This window comes from Nomascus leucogenys, chromosome 17, assembly GCF_006542625.1.
Source record: "Nomascus leucogenys isolate Asia chromosome 17, Asia_NLE_v1, whole genome shotgun sequence".
NCBI classification, from domain to species: domain Eukaryota; kingdom Metazoa; phylum Chordata; class Mammalia; order Primates; family Hylobatidae; genus Nomascus; species Nomascus leucogenys.
This window is the reverse complement of record NC_044397.1, coordinates 30,566,768-30,588,893: the sequence shown is the minus strand read 5'-3', so window position 1 is coordinate 30,588,893 and position 22,126 is coordinate 30,566,768. Positions and strand designations below refer to the sequence as shown.

The following is a 22,126-nucleotide window of genomic DNA, read 5'->3' as shown; positions in this document are numbered from 1 at the left end:
GCCCTGGCGGGGCTGCGGACCAGCCTGCCCTGCCCTGTCGCCTGTCAAGTGTTTGGCTAATCTGAATTACACAGAAGAATCTGATTGCACGTGTCCCGCGGTTAACATGGGCCACCTCTTGTGCATTCCAGACAGGAACTGGTCTTGAAAGTCCCTTTTGCTGGGGGGCAAGTCAGTCCCCTTTCCAGCAGCTAGCAGGTCAGAATTAAATCTGATTGAATTATGTTTGCATTTGAAAGCGTGGCTCGGGCTGGGGCTGTAAAGATAGGATTCATGGAAAGAGGGGAGAGAGCTGAGTGTGTGAAGTCTGCGTTTCGTTTTCCCTCCTGCTGGAAATGATAATGGGTTCCACCTTGTCCTGTTGGAGCAGAGAGGTCGCTCCACCCATGTCGTCAGCGCAGCACTGACCTCACTCCCTGTGCTCGCCGCTGGGACTTGAGCTTGTTTTTCATCAGAAACTGGACCTTTCTTGAGAACAAGAGAAAACATTCTCTAAGAGCAGCACCAGCCAGCGCCCCACACCCTCGCTGTCCCAGCCCTGCGCTTTCCCCAAGTATTTGTGTCACAGAGGAGCGAATGGGGCAGAAGAGGCCCGTCGCACTTCCAGAAAAACAGATCTGGTTACCCAGGGCGTGCTCCGCCCGGTCGGATTTTCCTGCAATACCCTTGGCCTTTTAAAAAACGAGTCCATCCCATTCTCACAAACAGGCCAGGCTCCGCCTTCTGGGATTCGAAAGCGGGCAGCGTGTGAACAAGTGGGCACCCTCTGGTCTGGCCAAGGGAGGATGACCAAACGGAGAGAAATGCTTTCTGAAAATCCCAAAACAGATAAGGTTTGTGTGAACAGGGACTTCTGGGGGCTTAAGAAGGAGTTATTGGAAAGGAGTCAATCACATTCTCTCTGCTTACATTTTCTCCTGTTTCATGATACTGCTAACTCTGCCTCTGCCTTCGAATCCGGCTCCAGAAACTGTGGGAAAAGCAGGGGTGGGGGGAATGGGGGGGAACAACACTTCTGAAATTCAAGCTTCCAAGGCCCTGGGAGGGGACCTATCAGTTGTGTGTTTGTAATTTTCTATTTGTTTTTTATTAAAGAAGAATTATGTAAATGTCAGACCTTACAAAACATATATCCACCCCTGGGCCCCAAATATCAACTCACTTTTCCATTGTATTTGGGGGCCTTTTTATAATTTTTGTCTTTTTTTTTTTTTTTGAGATGAGTCTCACTCTGTTACCCAGGCTGGAGTGGAGTGGCGCGATCTCAGCTCACTGCAGCTTTTGCCTCTGGGGTTCAAGCGATTCTCCTGCCTCAGCCTGCCAAGTAGCTGAGGTTACAGGCACCCGCCACCACGCCTGGCTAATTTTTGTATTTTTAGCGAAGACAGGGTTTCACCATGTTGGCTAGGTTGGTCTTGAACTCCTGACCTCAAGTGATCTGCCAGCCTCGGCCTCCCAAAGTGCTGGGATTACAGGCATGACCCACCACGCCCAGCCAATTTTTGTCTTTCTTTTTTTTTCTTTTTTTCTTTTTTTTTAGAGGGAGTCTCGCTCTGTTGCCCAGGCTGGAGTGCAGTGGCACGATCCTGGCTCACTACAAGCTCCGCCTCCCGAGTTCATGCCATTCTCCTGCCTCAGCCTCCTGAGTAGCTGGGACTACAGGTGCCCGCCACCATGCCTGGCTAATTTTTTGTATTTTTAGTAGAAACAGGGTTTCACAGTGTTAGCCAGGATGGTCTCGATCTCCTGACCTCGTGATCCGCCTGCCTCAGCCTCCCAAAATGCTGGGATTACAAGCGTGAGCCACCGTGCCCAGCCATCTTTTTTTTTTTTTTTTTTTTTTTAACAGAGAGGGTCTCACTCCATTGCCCAGGCTGGAGTGCAGTGGCGCAATTATAGCTCACTGTAGCCTGGAACTCCTGGGCTCCAGTGATCCTCCTGCCTCAGCCTTCCGAGTAGCTGGGACTACAGGTGCACACCATGCCCAGCTAATTTTTTATTTTTATTTTCTATAGCGATTGGGATCTTGTTATGTTGCCCAGGCTAGTCTCGAACTCCTGGCCTTAAGCCATTCCCCCGCCTTGGCCTTTTAAATACTTGCCTCTGCTTCATGACTTTTCTGGGATGTGGGCTTTCTCCTGCCTGGAGGGGGCTTCCCCAGTTTTTGGTATCATATTTATATCGGCATTCAGACTTCATCTCCAGAGGCAGAGGTTTCCTGAGCCACAGCTGCCTGGTGGCAGAGGCTGTACCATCCACCACCTGCAGTTTGGCTTTGCATCCTGGGGAACCCATTGGAAATGACCACTATGAAAAGGTGGTGGCTGATCCTCTGCCAATGTGTGCTGCCTGGAGGCTTCTAAGCCAGGGGCGTCTGGAGAGGTGCTTGCGAGCGGGGTTGTGCAGCTCTCATGGATGGTTAATAAGTGCTGGCTGGAGAGGCTCTTTGAGGGGTTTTGTTCTGTGATTCCAAGTAGTCACTTTGAAAACTGACCACAGGAGGCTGAGGTCAGACTCGAGGGCGATTTGAAGCCGCTGGTGTGGTGTGCACAGGCCACGCCACATGTTTGTGATGTGAGCACTGTCTGAAAATGCTTTTGTTGTAAATGAAACGGAGGCCTTTGATGAGTCCGTGGGGGAAGCTGCGGCCGGCTCTGAGCTTCTTAGGATTTGACAAGGACACTCGTTGCACCTTCCTCAGAGGAAGAGAAACAAAGGCTTTGCTCCTTTACTCCTTTATGGCCTGGCTCGATGGAACCTCAAGGCTCCATCTGCTTATGACCTGTACTAGGATCTCCGTGACACCTGTTACAGCAAATTCACGTCTTCAGAAAGCCAGGCACAGTGAAAGCCTTTGCCGTGGTGAACTGTCAGCAGTGGGCTATAGGAACAGGAGAAGGGCCAGCCACCCACCCCGCAGGGCAGACGTCCACGTTGGGAACCCAGTCTTTGGTGTGCGAAGCTGTCGGAAGTATTTCTGAAGAGTTCAAGGTCCTCGGAGAAAGCGCAGCTGCTGGCTGACCTGGGCTGGTTCTGGAGGAAGCGAGTAGTGGTCTGATTTCAGGACTCATCCATGACAGCTCTGGCTGGCAGTGAGAGGCTCCAGAGAAGATGACCGACGCCCCGGTGATATTAGAAAGAGGCCAGTTTGCAGTGTCAGCTTTGGAGGCCAGGACGGTTCCACCGTTTAGTTTCCTAAGGGATAGTGTGGCCCCTTTTCTTTGGAGGGCTTCCCTGGTTGCTTTCTGTGGCCCTAGGCAGCCACCGTCCTTTCCAGAAGCCTTCTGCAGTGCCCGCAGCACGACGAGTGAGTCCAGCCTGGACAGTGTCAGTTGACTGCTGCGGAGTTTAGTACTGACCCCGGTCGCAGTGGCAGGCGACCCATGCTGTGTTCACTGGGCCCCGGACCACTCTTTCCAGAGCTTTCCAGAAAATAGACCTTCCTCCTGGCTCACTCGTCTGCCGCCTTTGTCCTTGGTGAGAACGTGAGCATGGAAGTGGGGTACAGTAATGGGGAGATGTGTGCGCAGTTTTCCAGTATTTTCCTGCCTTGCGGTCCAGCCTCACCTTTTACAAATCGGAGACCTGCCTTCCTTTTTCTCTGCCCTCCTGCCCCCACAGAGGTTCTGGAGGGAGACTGAGAAACCATCTGGAACTCCTGGCCCTGGGCACGCTAAGGACATCAGAAGTGTGATTGTATGACACACCAACGCGTCCCAGGCTGTTTTCCAGTTTCCCCAGGAGACTGCATCTCTGTGGCCTGGAGCGCTGGGCACGCGCAGCCTATGGTAGGCGGGACACATGCATTCCGGCCATGCCTGCACCAGCTTGAGAGGGGCCTTTTGTGCCCGCTGTGCTTGCGAGGCCACTCAATGCTGCCATCCCAGGGAGCATCTCCTTCAAGCCAGGACAAGTCTCTTGCCCGGAGGGGTAGATTCTGGGGGTTTGTGTCTGGAATGTCTGATGGTCGATTCTGTTAACGTGGCTGCGATTCGCCTGTTTTCCTAGTTCCACTGTGTTTGTGACCCATTTCCCACGTTGCAGCCTGTGGGGTAGGAGACACAGGGTTTACGGAGAGGCGAAGCTTTGCCCTCGGGCTGCCCGCTGCTCTTCTGTGGCTGTGACGGTGCTGGGGGCGGCTCCGGGCAGCGGGCGGGGGGGGGCGCTCCTTGATGCTCACCACACACGGGCACCGCGCCCAGCACTCTCCAGAAATCCAAGCCCTGCAGCGGAGCGTGTCTTACTGTGGCGACCTCATTGCGTTTTCCAGTAATGGCTTTCCTTGAAGGGTGCTCCAGCCCATTTAGTCCTCTCTGTCTCTGGTGGCCCTGCAGGCTCCAGCCACATCCTCTGCTCAGGTGCTGTGGTGGCAGGTCTGCGGGGCCATGATGCCTATGGCCTGTTATGTCCATTAGATTTTGAGATGGGGTCTTGCTCTGTTGCCCGGGCTGGAGGGCCGTGGCACGATCATAGCTCACTGCAATCTTGAACTCCTGGGCTCAAGCCATCCTCCAGCCTCAGCCTGCAGAGCAGTGGGTACAGTGCACGCCACCATGCCTGGCTAATTTTTAAATTTTTTGTAGAGTCGGGTCTTACTATGTTTCCCAGGCTGGTCTGGAACTCCCGGGCTCAAGCCATCCTCCCACCTTGGCCTTCTAAAGCGCTGGGATGACGGGCAGGAGCCACCGCCTGTGGCCTCATTTGCTCTTGGTGCTCACGATGGTTGACGCTAACCTCTCACTTTTTCTCACAGGTCACGGCCTCCCCACATCCTTTGGCTGAAGCCCCCGGTCCTCATCCATGAAGCCTCGCCCACCATGTTTTATGGGACGCACTTCATCATGTCCCCACCCACCAAGAGCAAACTGAAGCGGCAGAGCCAGCTGTTATCCAGCATGCTGTCCCGGACGCTGAGCTACAAGTACCGGGACCTGGACTCCACCTTCTCCAGCCTGGGCGCCAGCGATGACCCCGCCGAGCTCTCCACCCAGCTCTCGGCCCCTGGTGTCCTGAAGGTGTTTGGGGACAGTGTCTGCACAGGAACCCACTACAAGAGCGTCCTGGCCACCGGCACGTCCAGCGCCCGTGAGCTGGTGAAGGAGGCGCTGGAGCGGTACGCCCTGGACCCTGGGCAGGCCGGCCAGTACGTGCTGTGTGACGTGGTGGGCCAAGCCGGCGACGCCGGGCAGCGGTGGCAGGCCCAGTGCTTTCGGGTGTTTGGGGACAGTGAGAAGCCCCTCTTGATCCAGGAATTATGGAAACCCCGAGAAGGTTTATCCCGGAGGTTTGAGCTGAGGAAGAGGTCGGATGTGGAGGAGCTGGCAGCCAAGGAGGTGGACACCATCACGGCAGGTGAGGAGGGCCACAGGTTCAGGAAGAGCCGTGGGTCTGAGCTCTGAGAAGGCCAGCCGGGGAACGGGGAGAAGGAGTGGTGCAGGGGACACACGTGGGGCGGGCTCACTCTGTGGGAGGCAGTTGGAGCCCGTGTCCTGGATGTTTGAAGGCTTCCTCTTGTTTTCTGAGACAAGGTCTTGCTCTGTCACCTAGGCTGGAGTGCAGCGGTGCAACCACAGCTCACTGCAGCCTCCTGGGCTCAAGCGATCCTCCCACCTCAGCCTCCTGAGTAGCTAGGACTATAGGTGCACCACCACACCCAGCTAATTTTTTACTTTTTATAGAGACAGGAGTCTCACTGTGATACCCAGGCTAGTCTTGACCTCCCGCCCTCAAGTGATCCTCCTACTTTGGCCTCCCAAAGAAGGTTTCCTCTTTAACTTACCGTTTTCACCTCAGCTGTCTGGGAAGTCGTAGTTTGTCTATGCGGCAGGAGGCTGGCTGGTGTTCCTCAGAGGCTCCTGAGGAACCTCAAATATTCTTGCAATATTTGAGGCCACATTTGTTCTTTTGTCTGATCAGATTATTGTCCAGTTCTCCAGCAGTCATCTCATTGACCACAGCAACCACGCACACCTTGTTAAATACAGGGTCCTGGCAAGTCCCTTAGCACCTGCAACCTTGTTGGGGAGTTTTTGGGGCAATGAAGTGAAAAGACAATCAAGGAATCCGTCCCAGGCCAAAACCTATGTGGCATTGCCGGGTGGCAAGGTCTCCAGAGGTGACCACGGTACACTCGGCATACCGCGGGTCTGTGGGTACCTGGGCAGTGGGAGGCCTTTCTGAGGAGGGCCCGGCCACGGGCAGCCAATCATTGTCCATCCGAGGAGTGCCGAGAGCGTGGGCAGCGTTGAGTGCCTGCCGCTGGGCTTGAGAGCCCCAGGGCCTGGGGCCCACTGTGTCTGGTGATTTATTCAATTGGTGGAAAGAAGTTGAATATCTTAATCGGTATGTGTCATAAAAAATAATTTTGGCCAGGCACGGTGGCCCACACCTGTAATCCCAGCACTTTGGGAGGCCAATGCAGGTGGATCACCTAAGGTAAGGAGTTCGAGACCAGCCTGGCCAACATGGTGAAACCCCGTCTCTACTAAAAACACAAAAATTAGCCGGGCGTGGTGGTGTGCGCCTGTAATCCCAGCTACTCGGGAGGCTCAGGCAGGAGAATCGCTTGAACCTGGGAGGCAGGGGCTGCAGTGAGCCGAGATCACACCATTGCACTCCAGCCTGGGCGATAAGAACAAAACTTGGTCTCAAAAAAAAAATAATAATAAATAAATAAATTTGGCCAGGTGTGGTGGCTCACACCTATAATCCCAACACTTTGAGAGGCCAAGGTAGGAGGATCGCTTGAGCCTAGCAGTTTGAGAGCAGCCTGGGGAACATAGTGAGACCCCATCTCTACAAAAAATAAAAAAATTAGCCAGGCATGGTGGTGCATACCTGTAGTCCCAGCTCCTCAGGAGGCTGAGGTGAGAAGATGGCTTGAGCCGCAGATGCTGCAGCTAGGATTGTACCACTGCACTCCAGCCCAGGCAACAGAGTGAGACCCTGTCTCAAAAAAATAACAATAAAAAGAGTAACTTGTGGTTGCTTTAATTATGGCTCTTAAAGTCTGCTCAGACAAGCACCCCCAATTGCCTGCACCTGGGGATCCTTCCTCCACCCAAAGGTCGCCACTTCTGGGATTTGGTTTTCATCCTGACCCTACCGTGTCACAATCCAGTGGTCCCTTGGAAGGACCGGTGATCCAGTGGCAGAGATGGGGTCCCTCCCCTCCTGATTCCAAAAGACCTCCTGTGAGGCCAGGAAACCCGAAAGGGAAGAGGCGTGTGGTGGGATGTTTTCTGCACAGGAACAAAGGGTCTTCAATGTCAGACACAGAATTTTGGTCATTCTTCCACCGTGCGTTGCCTCTGCCAAGCGGAGGGCAAAAAGTGAGTGGGACAGGGCCACTGTGGGGCTGCAGAGCACGGGCCAGGGTTGCTGCTGTGTGGCCGGGGGTCAGCCTGGCCTGTCCTGAGGCCATTGCATTCCGTGTCACTGGGCAAGGAGGAGCCGTGGGAAGGCCCGCCTCCTTCACAGGTGATAGGTGACTGCCAGTGTAGGACGGTGGGGCCAGAGTGCATGTTGCAGGAGACCGGAGCTTGTCTGAGGCTCACAGGCTTCTTTTTTTTTTTTTTTTGGAGATCGAGTTTCTCTCTATTGCCCAGGCTGGAGTGCAATGGCATGATCTCGGCTCACTGCAACCTCTGCCTCCCAGGTTCAAATGATTCTCCTGCCTCAGCCTCCTGAATAGCTGGGATTACGGCATGCACCACCACGCCTGGCTAATTTTTTTTTGTTGTTATTGTTGTTGTTGTTTTGAGACAGAGTCTCACTCTGTGGCCCAGGCTGGAGTGCAGTGGCGCAATCTTGGCTCACTGCAAGCTCCGCCTCCCAGGTTCACACCATTCTCCTGCCTCAGCCTCCCGAGTAGCTGGGACTACAGGCGCCCGCCACCACGCCTGGCTAATTTTTTGTATTTTTAGTAGAGACGGGGTTTCACCATGTTAGCTAGGATGGTCTTGAACTCCGGACCTCAGGTGATCTGCCCGCCTTGGCCTCCTAAATTGCTGGGATTACAGGTGTGAGCCACCACACCCGGCCAAGCTCTCGCACTTCTTTTGGAAATCATTCCTGTTAAATTATTCAGGGCAAGCGAAAGTGCCTCTGCTCACAGCCTGTCTAAGCTGGTGGTGGTTTTCAAAACCTGCCAAAGAGAGTCCATCAGGCTGCCTATCCTTACTGACACACTCATCTGGGCTGGAGCGGGTTGTGTTACCTACCCAGAGCCAGCCCCCTGGGCCTCGGGGACTCATCCTTCCTTGCTGACCTTCTCTGGCTGTGGCCCAGGGACTCCTGTGACCCTCGGCCATGCCAAGAAGGTTCACCGAGGCGGCCGGGTGGTTCGAGATTGAGCGGCTGGTAGAGGCATGTACACATGCTTCTGCTCATTACAGAACGGTTATTGAGCCTCTGCATGGAGCTGGGGGAAGGCTAGACCCGGGGGGTCCCCATGTGGATAAGCCAGGCTCCACTGGGGATGACCCCGCACAGACCCCACTGTTGCCGGACAGCCCTGCCTCAAACGGGCCCACGCCCAGAAGCTTTGCGCTAGAGTGTGTTTGGTTGTTGTGGTGACACATGGGTACCTGGACACAGAAATGTCCACACAGGTGCGCACACACGCAGAGTCTCCCTCTTGGAACTTCCCTGCGTGAGACACCTGCACGGCCTTTCCGTGGGTTGGAGGTGGCCTCTGTGCGCATCCCTGGAACCTGCCTCTGAGAGGTCTCTCCTGCTGGCTTGGAGGCACGGAACGAGGAGGGCACTGAGCCTTTGTTGTGTCCCGCATCCCCCTGAGTGAGTTTGCAGCCGGCACTAGGCGATTCCTCCCTCGCCCCTCCAAGGGGAACGACTGAGAGCCAGAGAAGGGGAGGAGGTGGGAAGCCGAGGGCTTGTTCACTGTAGCAGCTTCTCCAGCAGCCGTGGGCGCCAGCCTGCCTCAGGTGGGAGTGACGTGGAAGAATCGTGGTGGGGAGGCTTTCCTAACACCCACTGTGTCCTCTCCCTTACATACCCCCAGTGATGGGGAGCTCTGTGCCTTCCAGCAGCCTGCCTGTCCTGCACCTCCCTGGGCACCGATGGGGCTGCTGTGGTTCCTGTTTGTCCTGAGAGCTGCCCTCAGTGTGGGGCATGCGTCACGGTGTTGCTGTGGGGGAAGGTGGGGGCTGCAGTGAAACAAATCCTACTGAAGTGGGTGGTGTAGTTTCAGAAGTACGGCGGGATGGCAGGATCGCATCTGCCCCTGCAGGGCAGGCCCAGTGAGGTCCAGCGCACGCCAGGGCCCCTTCAGCTCCTGCATTCTCTCCCCAGAGGACCCAGCGTGGGGCTGTCCCTGCTCCCTGGTGAGAGAACAGTCCAATCTCACCTGGAAAAAGTGGCGAGAAAGGGAAGGGACCCCTGGCCTGTGCATGTGGTGATGTGGTGTACACGTGTGTCCATATGTGTGTGTCTGTGTGGTCGTGTGGTGTGCATGTGTGTGCATGCATGTGTGACCGTGTATGTTTGTGTTAACGAGTCCAGCCCCAGGTTACTCAACACTGTAACACTGTTTTTCTTTTTTTTTTTTTAATTTTTTTTTTTGCACACAAAACAATAAACATTTTCTAAAAGTACATACAAACAAAAAGATGCATATCAAACATATTAGGAAGGTTGCACATGGGAAGACGGGGAATAGAAATGGGGGGTGGGAATTAAAGAAAATAAATGAGAGAGGGACTTTGTATGGATCAATGATAATAACTCAATCCTGTATTTGACAAAGAAGAAGGAGAAGGAAGAGGAAGAAAAAGAAAGTGGGATAAAGGATCAGAAAGGGAGGAAAATAGAAAAAATTAGAGTATGACTCCAGGGTAGACCTGTTTTGTTGTCGCTTGGTTGGTTGGTTGGTTTGTCAGTTGTATTTTTCATATGTTTCGCCATGTTGGCCAGGCTGGTCTCGAACTCCTAGCCTCAAGTGATCAACCCGCCTCGGCCTCCCGGAGTACTGGGACTACAGGCGTGAGCCACCACGTCCAGACCCCACATTGCTTCTGGCCTCTGTGGTAGACCTCCCAGACAGGGTGGCTGGACAGAGGCGCTCCTCACATCCCAGACGGGGCGGCCAGGCAGAGGTGCTCCTCACTTCCCAGACGGGTCGGCCGGGCGGAGACGCTCCTCACTTCCTAGACGGGGTGGCGGCCGGGCAGAGGCGCTCCTCACTTCCCAGACGGGGCGGCCGGGCAGAGGCGCTCCTCACTTCCCAGACAGGGCGGCCGGGCAGAGGCGCTCCTCACTTCCCAGACGGGGCGGCCGGGCAGAGACGCTCCTCACTTCCTAGACGGGGTGGCGGCCAGGCAGAGGGGCTCCTCACTTCCCGGACGATGGGTGGCCGGGCAGAGGCGCTCCTCACTTCCCAGAAGGGGCAGCCGGGCAGAGGCGCTCCTCACTTCCCGGACGATGGGTGGCCGGGCAGAGGCACTCCTCACTTCCCAGACGGGGCGGCCGGGCAGAGGCGCTCCTCACTTCCCAGACGGGGCGGCCGGGCAGAGGCGCTCCTCACTTCCCAGACGGGGCGGCCGGGCAGAGACACTCCTCACTTCCCAGAAGGGGCAGCCAGGCAGAGGCGCTCCTCACTTCCCAGACGGGGGCGGCCGGGCAGAGGCGCTCCTCACTTCCCAGAAGGGGCAGCCGGGCAGAGACACTCCTCACTTCCCAGAAGGGGCAGCCAGGCAGAGGCGCTCCTCACTTCCCAGACGGGGGCGGCCGGGCAGAGGCGCTCCTCACTTCCCAGAAGGGGCAGCCGGGCAGAGGCGCTCCTCACTTCCCGGACGATGGGTGGCCAGGCAGAGGCGCTCCTCACTTCCCAGACGGGGGCGGCCGGGCAGAGACCTCCTCACTTCCCAGAAGGGGCGGCCGGGCAGAGGCGCTCCTCACTTCCCAGAAGGGGCGGCCGGGCAGAGGCGCTCCTCACTTCCCAGATGGGGGCAGCCGCGCAGAGGCGCTCCTCACTTCCCAGACGGGGCGGCCGGGCAGAGGCGCTCCTCACTTCCTAGACGGGGTGGCGGCCAGGCAGAGGGGCTCCTCACTTCCCGGACAATGGGTGGCCGGGCAGAGGCACTCCTCACTTCCCAGATGATGAGTGGCCGGGCAGAGGCGCTCCTCACTTCCCAGAAGGGGCAGCCAGGCAGAGGCGCTCCTCACTTCCCAGACGGGGGCGGCCGCGCAGAGGTGCTCCTCACTTCCCAGACGGGGCGGCCGGGCAGAGGCGCTCCTCACTTCCCAGACGGGGCGGCCGGGCAGAGGTGCTCCTCACTTCCCAGACGATGGGTGGCCGGGCAGAGGCGCCCCTCACTTCTTCCCAGACAGGGTGGCGGCCGGGCAGAGTCGCTCCTCACATCCCAGACGATGGGCGGCCAGGCAGAGACGTTTCTCACTTCCTAGACGGGGTGGCAGCTGGGCAGAGGCGCTCCTCACCTCCCAGACGGGGCGGCCGGTCAGAGGAGCTCCTCATAACCCAGACGATGGGCGGCCAGGCAGAGACACTCCCCACCTCCCAGAGTGGGAGGCGGCTGGGCAGAGGCTGCAATCCCAGCACCGTGGGAGGCCAAGTGGGAGGCGGAGGCTGCAGCGAGCCAAGACCACGCCACCGCACTCCAGCCCGGGCAACACCGAGCACCGAGTGAGCGAGCCTCCGTCTGCAGTCCCAGCACCTCGGGAGGCCGAGGCGGGCAGACCACTGGAGGTCAGGAGCCGGAGACCAGCCTGGCCGACATGGCGAAACCGCGCCTCCAGCCAAAGGAGAAAAACGAGGGAGGGGTGGTGGCGCGCACCGGCAATCTGAGGCAGGCCGCAGGTCAGGGCAGGAGAATCACGGGAGGTGGACGCAGGGAGTCTGCAGCGAGCCGAGTGTACTGCAGCCTGGGCCACAGAGGGAAGAAAAGAAAGAAGAAAGCAAGAAGGAAGAAGAAGGAAGGGAGGGAGGGAGGGAGGAAGGAAGGAAGGAAGGAAGGAAGGAAGGAAAAGAAAGAAAGAAAGAAACTGTTTTTCAATAATTTCCAGTTATTGCTCTTACAGTAAGAGTCACACTTGGTCAGGCGCGGTGGCTCACGCGTGTAATCCTAGCACTTTGGGAGGCCGAGGCAGGCAGATCATTTGAAGTCAGGAATTCGAGACCAGTCTGACCAACATGGTGAAACCCCGTCTCTACTGAAAATACAAAAGAATTAGCCGGGCATGATGGTGCATGCCTGTAATCCCAGCTACTTGGGAGGTGGAGAATCGCTTGAACCCGGGAGGCGGAGGTTGTAGTGAGCTGAGATCGCACCACTGCACTCTAGCCTGGGTGACAGAGGGAGACTCTGACTCAAAAGAAAAACAAGAGTCACGTTGGTTCTGGGTTGGGCTAACGGGTTGCACCATTTCAGGGGAAGCATTTTGCCAGAGCCTCTCAGGCCTCTCCCCTGCCCCTCACCTTGGACTCCCCTGCGGAGTCAGGTGGGGAAGGTGTCAGCCAGGTGCTTCCTGCCGCTTCACTCATCACTTAGTTCACTGCTACCCACCTGTAGAAATGCACGCAGGCACTTTGGGTTTTTGTTTTCCATAAACATCGCATTCTCATAGCCACCAGGTTCCCCCTGATTTCCAGAGTCACAAAACCTAGAGGGTCTCTTCCAGGAGGAGGCTGGTGCTGGAGGTGTGGCTGGGCTTGAAGTGGCTCTCACTCCCCTTTCCCAGAAGGCTGGTATTTAGGGCTGGTGCCCCACGGAGAGGGCCTGGGTCCTGTCACCGAGATAAGACAGCAGTCACTTAGGTGCACTGGGGAGGGGCGATGGCAGGGCCATGTGGTTTTTGTCGGGGGCTGGGGAACGGTGAGGGGAGGGTTAGTTTGCCTTTGCAGGAGGGGTGAGTGTTAAACCTGCGCAGAGCCCCGGGAAGGCTGGCCTTCCTTGCTTTCTGCCTTCCTCCCGTTACATTTTAGGTTGGGGCATCTTTGCTGAGGGAGGCGTCCGTGGTTGCAGGGCGATGAGCAGTGTCCCTGGCTCCTGTGCCCCCACCCCCAAGTTGTAACAACCAAAGATGTCTGCAGACATGGCCAGCTGTTCCCTGGAGGCAGACCTGCCCTCGATTGAGAACTGCAGTATTGGACCTGGCTGCCTGGACTCGGCCACCCCAGCCCCTGCCCACTGGGACCATGTGGCTGAGTGCCCGCCCCAGGCCCTCAGGCCTGATCCACAGTGGCAACATTTGTCTCTCCTGGGCCACTCTCGGAGGGGTGGGGTGCCTGGCAAGCCCAGGGTCTCAGGGATGGTGACGTGCAAAGTCTTGCGTTCCTGGAGACAGGGACATCATCGTGGCTTTGGATACCCCCTTTGTAAAGAGGCACCCTAGAGAGTTTGTAAAGCCGCCAAGGTTTAGCCAGGAAGGTTCAGGCTAAACAAAGCCTGGGGATACCACCCCGCACTCACTGGGCTTTTGACTGAAAAACAGCCCATCCAATGTGTGGTATACAGTAGGTGCTTATTAAATACCTGTGGAAGGGTTGGTGCCCTGAGGAGAGGAGGCCCCTCTGTGGGTCTCAGCTCCTGTGCGTCTGCAAGACTCCAGAGTGGGGTCCGTTTTCTTTGTGTGTGTGTGGGAGGGTGGTGTGGGGATGGTGTGGCCGTCCAGGCGTGTGGATGTGGCTTGAGCGACGGAGGAACCTGTAGCCCTGGCCACCCGGCGGCGTGGTGGGCTGCCCTCCTGCCCCCAGTGCTGCGATGGAGCTGGCAGCCGGGTGGCAGGTCTGTGTTGTCGCTGAGTGCCAGCCCTGAGTTTGCATTTGTCGTCCCACCTTGTCACTCAGGACAGGTAGCAGGACTCGGCCTCCCCAGTGACAGCCAGGGGTGTTCGGGCCACAGGGACTGTTGTGTGCACGCGGGAAGCACCGCTGCCTTCCTCTGCCGACGGGGTGCCGTGAGTTCTGTCCTCCCTTGTCCGCAAACCTCTTTGTGGTTGTTTTCATTTGAAATATTTTTCTTCCGCTATGACTCTGACTTGAAAATAACTCTTATCTTAGCACAGTGGAGGTGAAAGGATTGCTTTTCCTCTTTTTACGTGGGAATAACTCACTGCCACTTGACTGGGACTTCCCTTCCAGTGGATTCCCAATGACAGAGTTACCGTGGGAAACGTTCATTGTATGTGGTCTGGCTAAAAACAAAACAACCCCAAACCTTTTTTTACCAGCCTAAAACTAGAAAAGTTATTGAACTTTAAAGACATGTTTGAGCATTTCCAGTTCAAAGAGAAAATAAAGTCGAATGGTTAGTTGCTCACAGCCAGTTTCATCTTTCAGTTTACTGCTTAGACTTAAAAAATCAGTAACCTTCAGTTTGATCATAGAGGCACCATTAACAGCCCTGTTGTCCCCTGAGCTGAGTGAGTCCCGGAGGAGCAGCACCCCCTCCTGCCCTGGGGACTCGGGTGACGTCCAGCTACGTTCCACTGACAGAGTGGAGGGCCAGAGTAAGGGGCCACTGACAGAGTTTAGCATTAACACCAAAAACAAAGAGGGATGTTGTCACTGGTGTGAAATGTTTGAAAGACATAAAATAGTCGGGCATGGTGGCTCACGCCTGTAATCCCAGCACTGGATGGATCTCGAGGTCAGGAGTTCCAGACCAGCCTGGCTAACATGGTGAAACCCCGTCTCTACTAAAAATACAAAAAAATTAGCCAGGCGTGGTGGTGGGCACCTGTAATCTCAGCTACTTGGGAGGCTGAGGCAGGAGAATTGCTTGAACCTGGGAGGGGGAGCTTGCAATGAGCTGAGATTGTGCCACTGCACTCCAGCCTGGGCAACAGAGCGAGACTCCATCTCAAAAAAACAAAACAAAACAAAAAACCGTGTTAATATCTGTTGGTTCCCAACAGTGACCCATAATGTTGGTTGAAAGATGTTTGGGGATCTGTTTAAATCATATTGAGTAGCGTCTCTCATGGTTTTAGAGAATATACTGGCCGGGCACAGTGGCTCATGCCTGTAATCCCAGCACTTTGGGAGGCCGAGGTGGGTGGATCAGGAGGTCAGGAGATCGAGACCATCCTGGCTAACACAGTGAAACCCCGTCTCTACTAAAAATACAAAAAAAAATTAGCCGGGCAAGGTGGCGGGCGCCTGTAGTCCCAGCTACTCAGGAGGCTGAGGCAGGAGAATGGTGTGAACCCAGGAGGCGGAGCTTGCAGTGAGCCGAGATCGTACCACTGCACTCCAGCCTGGGCTACAGCGAGACTCTGTGTCCAAAAAAAAAAAAAAAAAAAAAAAAATAGAGAATCTACTGACATAGAGAATGTATCTTTCTTTTGTTTTGAAGGTTTAAGTGGCAGAAGTATTTTCAGAGGTTTCAGATATATACAGACTGAGAGGTCAGCTCGCCCTGCGCCCCCTTCCCTGCCGTGCTGTCCTTGCAAGACTTGGTGTCCGTCTTTGTTTTTGTTGTTGTTGTTGTTGTTGTTGTTGTTTGAGACAGGGACTTACTCTGTTGCCCAGGCTGGAGTGCAGTGCCGCATTCATGGCTCACTGCAGCCTCGATCTCCTGGGCACAAGCGATCCTCCCACCTCAGCCCCTCTGAGTAGCTGAGAACACAGGCACATGCCATCACACTCGACTTATTTCTTTATTTCTTTGGTAGAGATGAGGTCTCACTGTGTTGCCCAGGATGGTCTTGAACTCCTGAGTTCAGGTGGTCCTCCTGCCTTGGCCTCCCAAAGCGCTGGGATTTCAGTTGTGAGCCACTGCACCTGGCCTGAGTGTCCATCTTTGCGAAAGAGTCAGATTCTCGAATGCCTGTCATAGGTTTGAACAAGACAAGCAAGGGTGGGAGGGATTGACCTTATTAGTCCTGAGACATACCTTAAAGCCATGGTGATTGAAACTATGTGGTTTTAGGGGCAGGGAGAGACAAATAAAGCAATGGAACAGAAGAGACAGTGCAGACGCAGACCAAATACCCTGTGGGAATTGGGTGGGCTATAGCATGCATCATAAATCCTGGGGAAAGAATTTTGTAAATTATGTTGGGATAACTGGCTTCAGCTATATGGAAAAAAAAAGGAAATTGGGTCCTTCCTCTAAATGCATCGGAGACCTACATGTCAAAGGTAAAATTATATAGCCAAATGAAAGATTTCATAAAGAGGGTTTAAAAAGTGCAAACTGGTTGGGCATGGTGGCTCACGCCTGTAATCCTAGCACTTTGGGAGGCTGAAGTGAGAGGATCAGTTGGGCCAGGAGTTGGAGCCCAGCCTGGGCAACATAATGAGACTCTGTCTCTACAAAAGGATATGAAAATTAGCTGTGTGTGGTGCCACAGGCCTGTAGTCCCAGCTACTCAGGAGGCTAAGGTGGCAGGATCACTTGAGCCCAGAAGGTCAAGGCTGCAGTGAGCTGTGATCATGCCACTGCACTCTAGCCTGGGCAAGAGGGCAAGACCTCATCTGTTTTTGTTTGTTTGTCTTTTGAGATGGAGTCTTGCTCTGTCACCCAGGCTGGAGTGCAGTGGCACAATCTCAGCTCACTGCAACCTCCACTTCCCGAGTTCAGCCCATTCTCCTGCCTCAGCTTCCTGAATAGCTGGGATCACAGACAGGGTTTCACCATGTTAGTCAGGCTGGTCTCGAACTCCTGACCTCAATTGATCTGCCTGCCTTGGCCTCCCAAAGTGCTGGGATTACAGGCATAAGCCACTGTGCCCAGCCTGTTTTTTTGTTTTGTTTTTAAAGTGCAATCTCTAAGAAAAAAAAGTAGATAGATTTGACTATATCAAAATTCAAAATTTCTGTTTGACCAAGGACACTGTATAGATAAAAGATAGGTGATATACTAGAAGAAAAGGTTTGCAATATCTAAAACTGATGTGATGAATAACTAGAATAAAGTAATGCATGTCTAAAGATCAGCAACAAAACGGCAAAACATTCACTAGAAAACATGAAGCTGGTACAAGTTTGCAGCTGGAAGAAGGTGAAGCAAGTGTGGCTAACACACACGATAGGGGAGGCTAGCTTCACTAATGCTGTTGCCTCCCACAGCTGGCTCTGGCTGCAGAGGAAGCTGGACAAAGATTTTGGCTCTGCATCCTCTAGGATAAGGCAAAGAAGTTGTGAGGGTTGCTGATAGCTAATTCACAGGCTGCCACACGTATACATATATGTTATTTAAAAAACAACGGTTCATGGCCGGGCGCGGTGGCTCACGCCTGTAATCCCAGCACTTTGGGAGGCCGAGGCGGGCAGATCATGAGGTCAGGAGATTGAGACCATCCTGGCTAACATGGTGAAACCCTGTCTCTACTAAAAATACAGAAAATTAGCCAGGCATGGTGGCGGGCTCCTGTAGTCCCAGCTACTCGGGAGGCTGAGGCAGGAGAATGGCGTGAACCTGGGAGGCAGAGCTTGTAGTGAGCCAAGATTGTGCCACTACACTCCAGCCTGGGTGACAGAGCGAGACTCCATCTAAAAAAAAAAAAAAAAAAAAAAAAAAAAAAAAAACAGTTCATTTCCCCAGGATAAGAAACCAATGATGCCAAAGTCAAGGTTATGAAAGTTAGTTTACTCTGGCCTGCAGCCATGACTGAATGCCTAATGCAGAACAACTATCTCACCAATATGGGGAACAAGTACAGAGAAAAGGCCAAGCTTCTCTCTGCTTTGTGTGGCCGTGGGTTTCCAATCTTTTGGCAGATGCTCTGGTGGATGGATAGGATCATTTTCTTTTTTCATTGTCATTCAGTCATTGGGAACCCACTCTAGTATAGTAATGAATACCATTCCAACTTACCTTTCATATATTTGGATTCATATATATCCTTAAGACATAAATAATATTTTGTATATGTTTAATTTACCTAAGTGGGACTGAGCTATAAAGCTCATTGTTCCTTTGGTAACTCACATTACATTATTTATTTATTTATTTATTTTAAAAATAGATACAGGGCCTCATTATGTTGCCAGACTGGTCTCAAACTCCTGGGCTCAAGTGATCCTCCCACCACAGCCTCCCAAAGTGCTGGGATTACAGCCATGAGCCACCACACCTGGCCTCACATTATGTTTTTGACACCTACCCATGGTGCTCTAGTCAGCTCATTGCTTTTGACTGATGCATAGTTTTCCATTATATGCCTATACTACATATTCATTTCCTTAAGCACAGACACTCAAATTGGGTACAGCTTCTTCCTACTAAAATGGTGACACAATGAACCTGTTGAGGGCCTTTGCAGAGTTCTTGGAGGCATTCTTCCAGGAATGGAGCTGCTGGATTACAGAGAATATGTGCATGTCATTTCCTGGTGAGCACGGCTGGACAGCAGCTTCCTCAGAAGCCTCATGTGCCTGTGTGACCCTCCATACCTTTAGGTGCTGCTTTAGTCCATTTCTTGTTGCCACAACAGAATACCTGTGGCTGGTAATATATAAGGAGAAGAGGTTTATTTATCTCACGGTTCCACAGGCTGGGAAGTTCCAGGGCATGGCCCTGGCTTCTGGTGAGGGCTTCTGTGCTGCATCATCACATGGCAGAAAAGGTCAAAGGGGAAGCAGACAGGTGCAAAGAGGGAAACCTGAGGGGTGCCCTGGCTTTATAGCAGCCTACTGTTCTTGGAAACCAATCCATTCTCGATCTGGTTTTGCCACAACGAGAACTCATTTACTACGGTGAGCACAGTACCAGCCATTCATGAGGGACCTGTCCCCATGACCCAAACACCTCCTACTAGGCCTACCTCAAGCACTGCCCCTTTGGGGATCAAATTCCAACATGAGTTTTAGTGGGGACAAACAAACCATAGCACTGACTGTGCTGCTCTCCTCACCCCTCACTGACCCAGGATAAGTCTCCCCTGGAGACACTTTCAAATCAAAGGGCATTGCAGTGGAGTGGAGTGTTATAGGAATGCAGCCATAGAAAGTCTGCAGCTGTCTTTTGTGAGAAGCTGTGAAATGAATAATTAAATGATTTCCCCAAAGTCACAACGTATAGATTTGAAATTGCCCCTCTATCTAATCAGAACTCAAGAAACAGGTTTTCTAGATATTGATTTGCCAGAGACTTGAATGAGAAATAATTTTTTGTTCTCATTTATTCATAAGTAAAATTTGGCTACTGTGTGTTAGGCATTTGACTAGGCGCTGGATGTGTTGCAGTAGACAAAACAAATAAATCCATTTCATGGATTTATAAATAAATAATTTCATGGAGTCAAGAGTCTAGCGTGCAATCAAAACAAAGATGTGGCTGGGTGCAGTGGTTCATACCTGTAATCCAAGCACTTTGGGAGGCAAGACAGGCCAGAAGTTCAAGGCTGCAGTGAGCTATGATCACACTACTGCACTCCAGCCTGGGTAACAGAGAAGACCTTGTCTCTTAAAACACACACGCACACGCACATGCACACGCACACACACACAGATATAATTCACTCAAAAAACATGTACAGTCATGCACTGCTTAATGATGGTGATATGTTTTGAGAAATCCATCATTAGGCAATTTATCATTGTTGGAACATCCTAGAGTGACTTACACAAACCTAGATGGTATAGTTTACTACACACCTAGGTTATATGGCATAGCTTATTGCTCCTAGGTTACACACCTGTACAGTATATTTCTGTATACTGAATGCTAAAGGTAATTAGAACATAACGGTAAGTATTTGTGTGTCTAAACATACCGAAACACAGAAAAGGAGTTCACTCACCTCCCTTTCTGCCTCCGCTGCTGCCATGGCTCCTGTGAAAAACCTTTGGTGAAGGGGGGCAAAAAAAAGAAGCAGGTTCTGAAGTTCACTCTTGATTGCACCCACCCGGTAGAAGATGGAATCACAGATGCTGCCAATTTTGAGCAGTTTTTGCAAGAAAGGATCAAAGTGAACGGAAAAGCTGGGAACCTTGGTGGAGGGTGGTGACCATCGAAAGGAGCAAGAGCAATATCACTGTGACATCCGAGGTCCCTTTCTCAAAAAGGTATTTGAAATATCTCAACAAAAAATATTTGAAGAATATTGGCTGTGCATAGTTGCTAACAGCAAAGAGAGTTACGAATTACATTACTTCCAGATTAACCAGGACGAAGAAGAGGAGGAAGACAAGGGTTAAATTTCATTTATCTGGAATATTTTGTATGAGTTCTTGAATAAAACTTGGGAACCAAAAAAAAAAAAAAAAACCACAAAGAAAAGAAACAGTAAAAATACAATATTGTATTCTTGTAGGGCCATCATTGTATATATGGTCTGTTGTCCAAAATGTCATAATGTACATGACTGCAACTACAAGTTGTTTCATGTGCTATGAAAAAGAAGCACAGGTGCTCATTTGGACTGGGGGTGAGGGAAATTCACTCTGAAGAGGTGAAATGTAAGCCAGTCTCAAAGATGACAACACACCAACCAGATAGAGAGCAGTGGGCAGTCGGTGGGGCAGGAAGAGCATTCTGGTCAGAGAGAACAGCATTGTGCGAAGATCCAGGGATGAGAGAGAATGAAGCAAAGGCAGGCACTGCAAGAAGGCCATTGCAGCTGGTGCAAAGGGGAAAGTTGCAGAAGGTGTGGCTAGACAGATAGTTGGGGGAAAGATCAACCTGGCTTGTTATGTATTTTGGATTTTACACTGCGTATAATGGGAGGTCATTGGAGGGATTAAAAGATGACTCTGGCTCCTAGGTAGAGAATACTTTGAAAAGGTCAGTAATAGGAGATTAATTCAGTTGTTGTAGAAGTTGAAATGAGAGTTGATGGTGGCTTGGACTAGAGCTATAAGGGAACAGGTAGAAAGCAGTAGAGGGATTTTAAGTATATTCTGGAGGTGAAATCAACAGAACTTGTAAATGAATTGGATGTTGAGGATGCAAAACAGGGAGGTGTCCAGAATGACTCCCAGGTTTCTCGTATCAAGAGTTGGGTAGAAAGAGATGCCATTTCCTAAAATGGAGACTACTGAGAGAGAAGCAAACTATGGGAGGATGAGTTCGAGTTCTCTTTAAACTATGTTAAGTTAAAGACATCCAAATATAGGTGGCAACCATGGGCAGTCAGATAATATGGATCTGGAATTCAGAAGAGAGTCCGATTAAAATATGAATTAATCTGTAAGTAAGTGGTATTTAAAGCTGTGGAAATCAGCAGATTAACCAGGCAGTGAATGTACATGTGGTGAGGAGAAATGAGGGCTTAGAATGGAAACTGCAGGAACTCCTAACATTTAGAGGTCAAGTAAAGGAGGAGGAATCAGCAAATTCGACTGGGGAGTGGCCAGACATGTGGAAGACAACATAAAGAGTATGGTGTCGCAGAGGCCAAGATGAAGCTACCATAGGCCGAAGAAGATGGAAATCACTGGGGTCATGGATTGGGCAACATGGAGGTCACCAAAGACCTTTCTCATAGGTGTTTTTGAGCATGTAAGCCAATGTTGAAATGGATTAAAAAGAAGGTATTTATATTTCTGGCAATATATGGGATTAATTATCCTGGAAAATCTTTCTATGTAAAGTGCCTGGAAATGTTGGATAAATATAAGAAATCATTTTTTTGAATGCATAGCTGAGTACCCAGGAAAATAAAGGAAATCTTTAGGGGTGGAAAAAAAAAAAGATACCTTGAAATCTCAGAATTTTAGCTGATTCTGAAACTAGAGCCGCCCTAAAGGCATTTGCCAGTCGTGGAAACTGAGAAACTTAAGTTTAGCAGCTGTCCAAGAAGAGACAGAAAGCTCTTGGGACCTTAAAAGGTAGGGAGTTAGAATTGAGACCCTCCAAATACAATTGGAATCCTCAAAGGGTGACACATTGAGTGAAAAAATGGAGTAAGAAGAATCTGCTACCTGGTGAAAGGAGATGGCATAGGAAGTTCTCTCTCTTGACCTGGGTGGGAAAAACTAAAGACTATTCCTTAAAATTGAAAACCACATGTCCTCTCACATGTATTTGGGGTTCAAAGTTGCACAACCTAGATGTTGTGGATAATCCCTGGATAAGAAATTACACTGTATGCAATTCTATAGTGTACAAGAACATCTACTGGAAACAAAGCAAATCCCCTTTGGGAAGGACACAGCCTCTACACAGGCATTCCAAGCCTCACCAGAAATGAGCTCACA

General features: G+C 52.1%; 1 protein-coding gene and 1 pseudogene across 2 annotated transcripts in view; both read left to right on the top strand.

Annotated features, from left to right (window-relative positions):
• Positions 1-22,126, top strand: part of RADIL (Rap associating with DIL domain) — an 87,494-nt gene that overhangs the window by 739 nt on the left and 64,629 nt on the right. The window contains exons 1-2 of one of the 2 annotated variants that reach the window (XM_030795945.1): positions 735-833; positions 4,754-5,352. In XM_030795945.1, coding sequence (XP_030651805.1) covers positions 4,818-5,352 — 535 coding nt within the window. In that variant the 5' untranslated portion in view covers positions 735-833; positions 4,754-4,817. Of the gene's footprint in view, positions 1-734; positions 834-4,753; positions 5,353-22,126 lie in introns of those variants that run through there. The other variant, XM_030795944.1, reaches the window with a different exon arrangement.
• Positions 9,081-20,195, top strand: LOC105737660 (annotated as a pseudogene).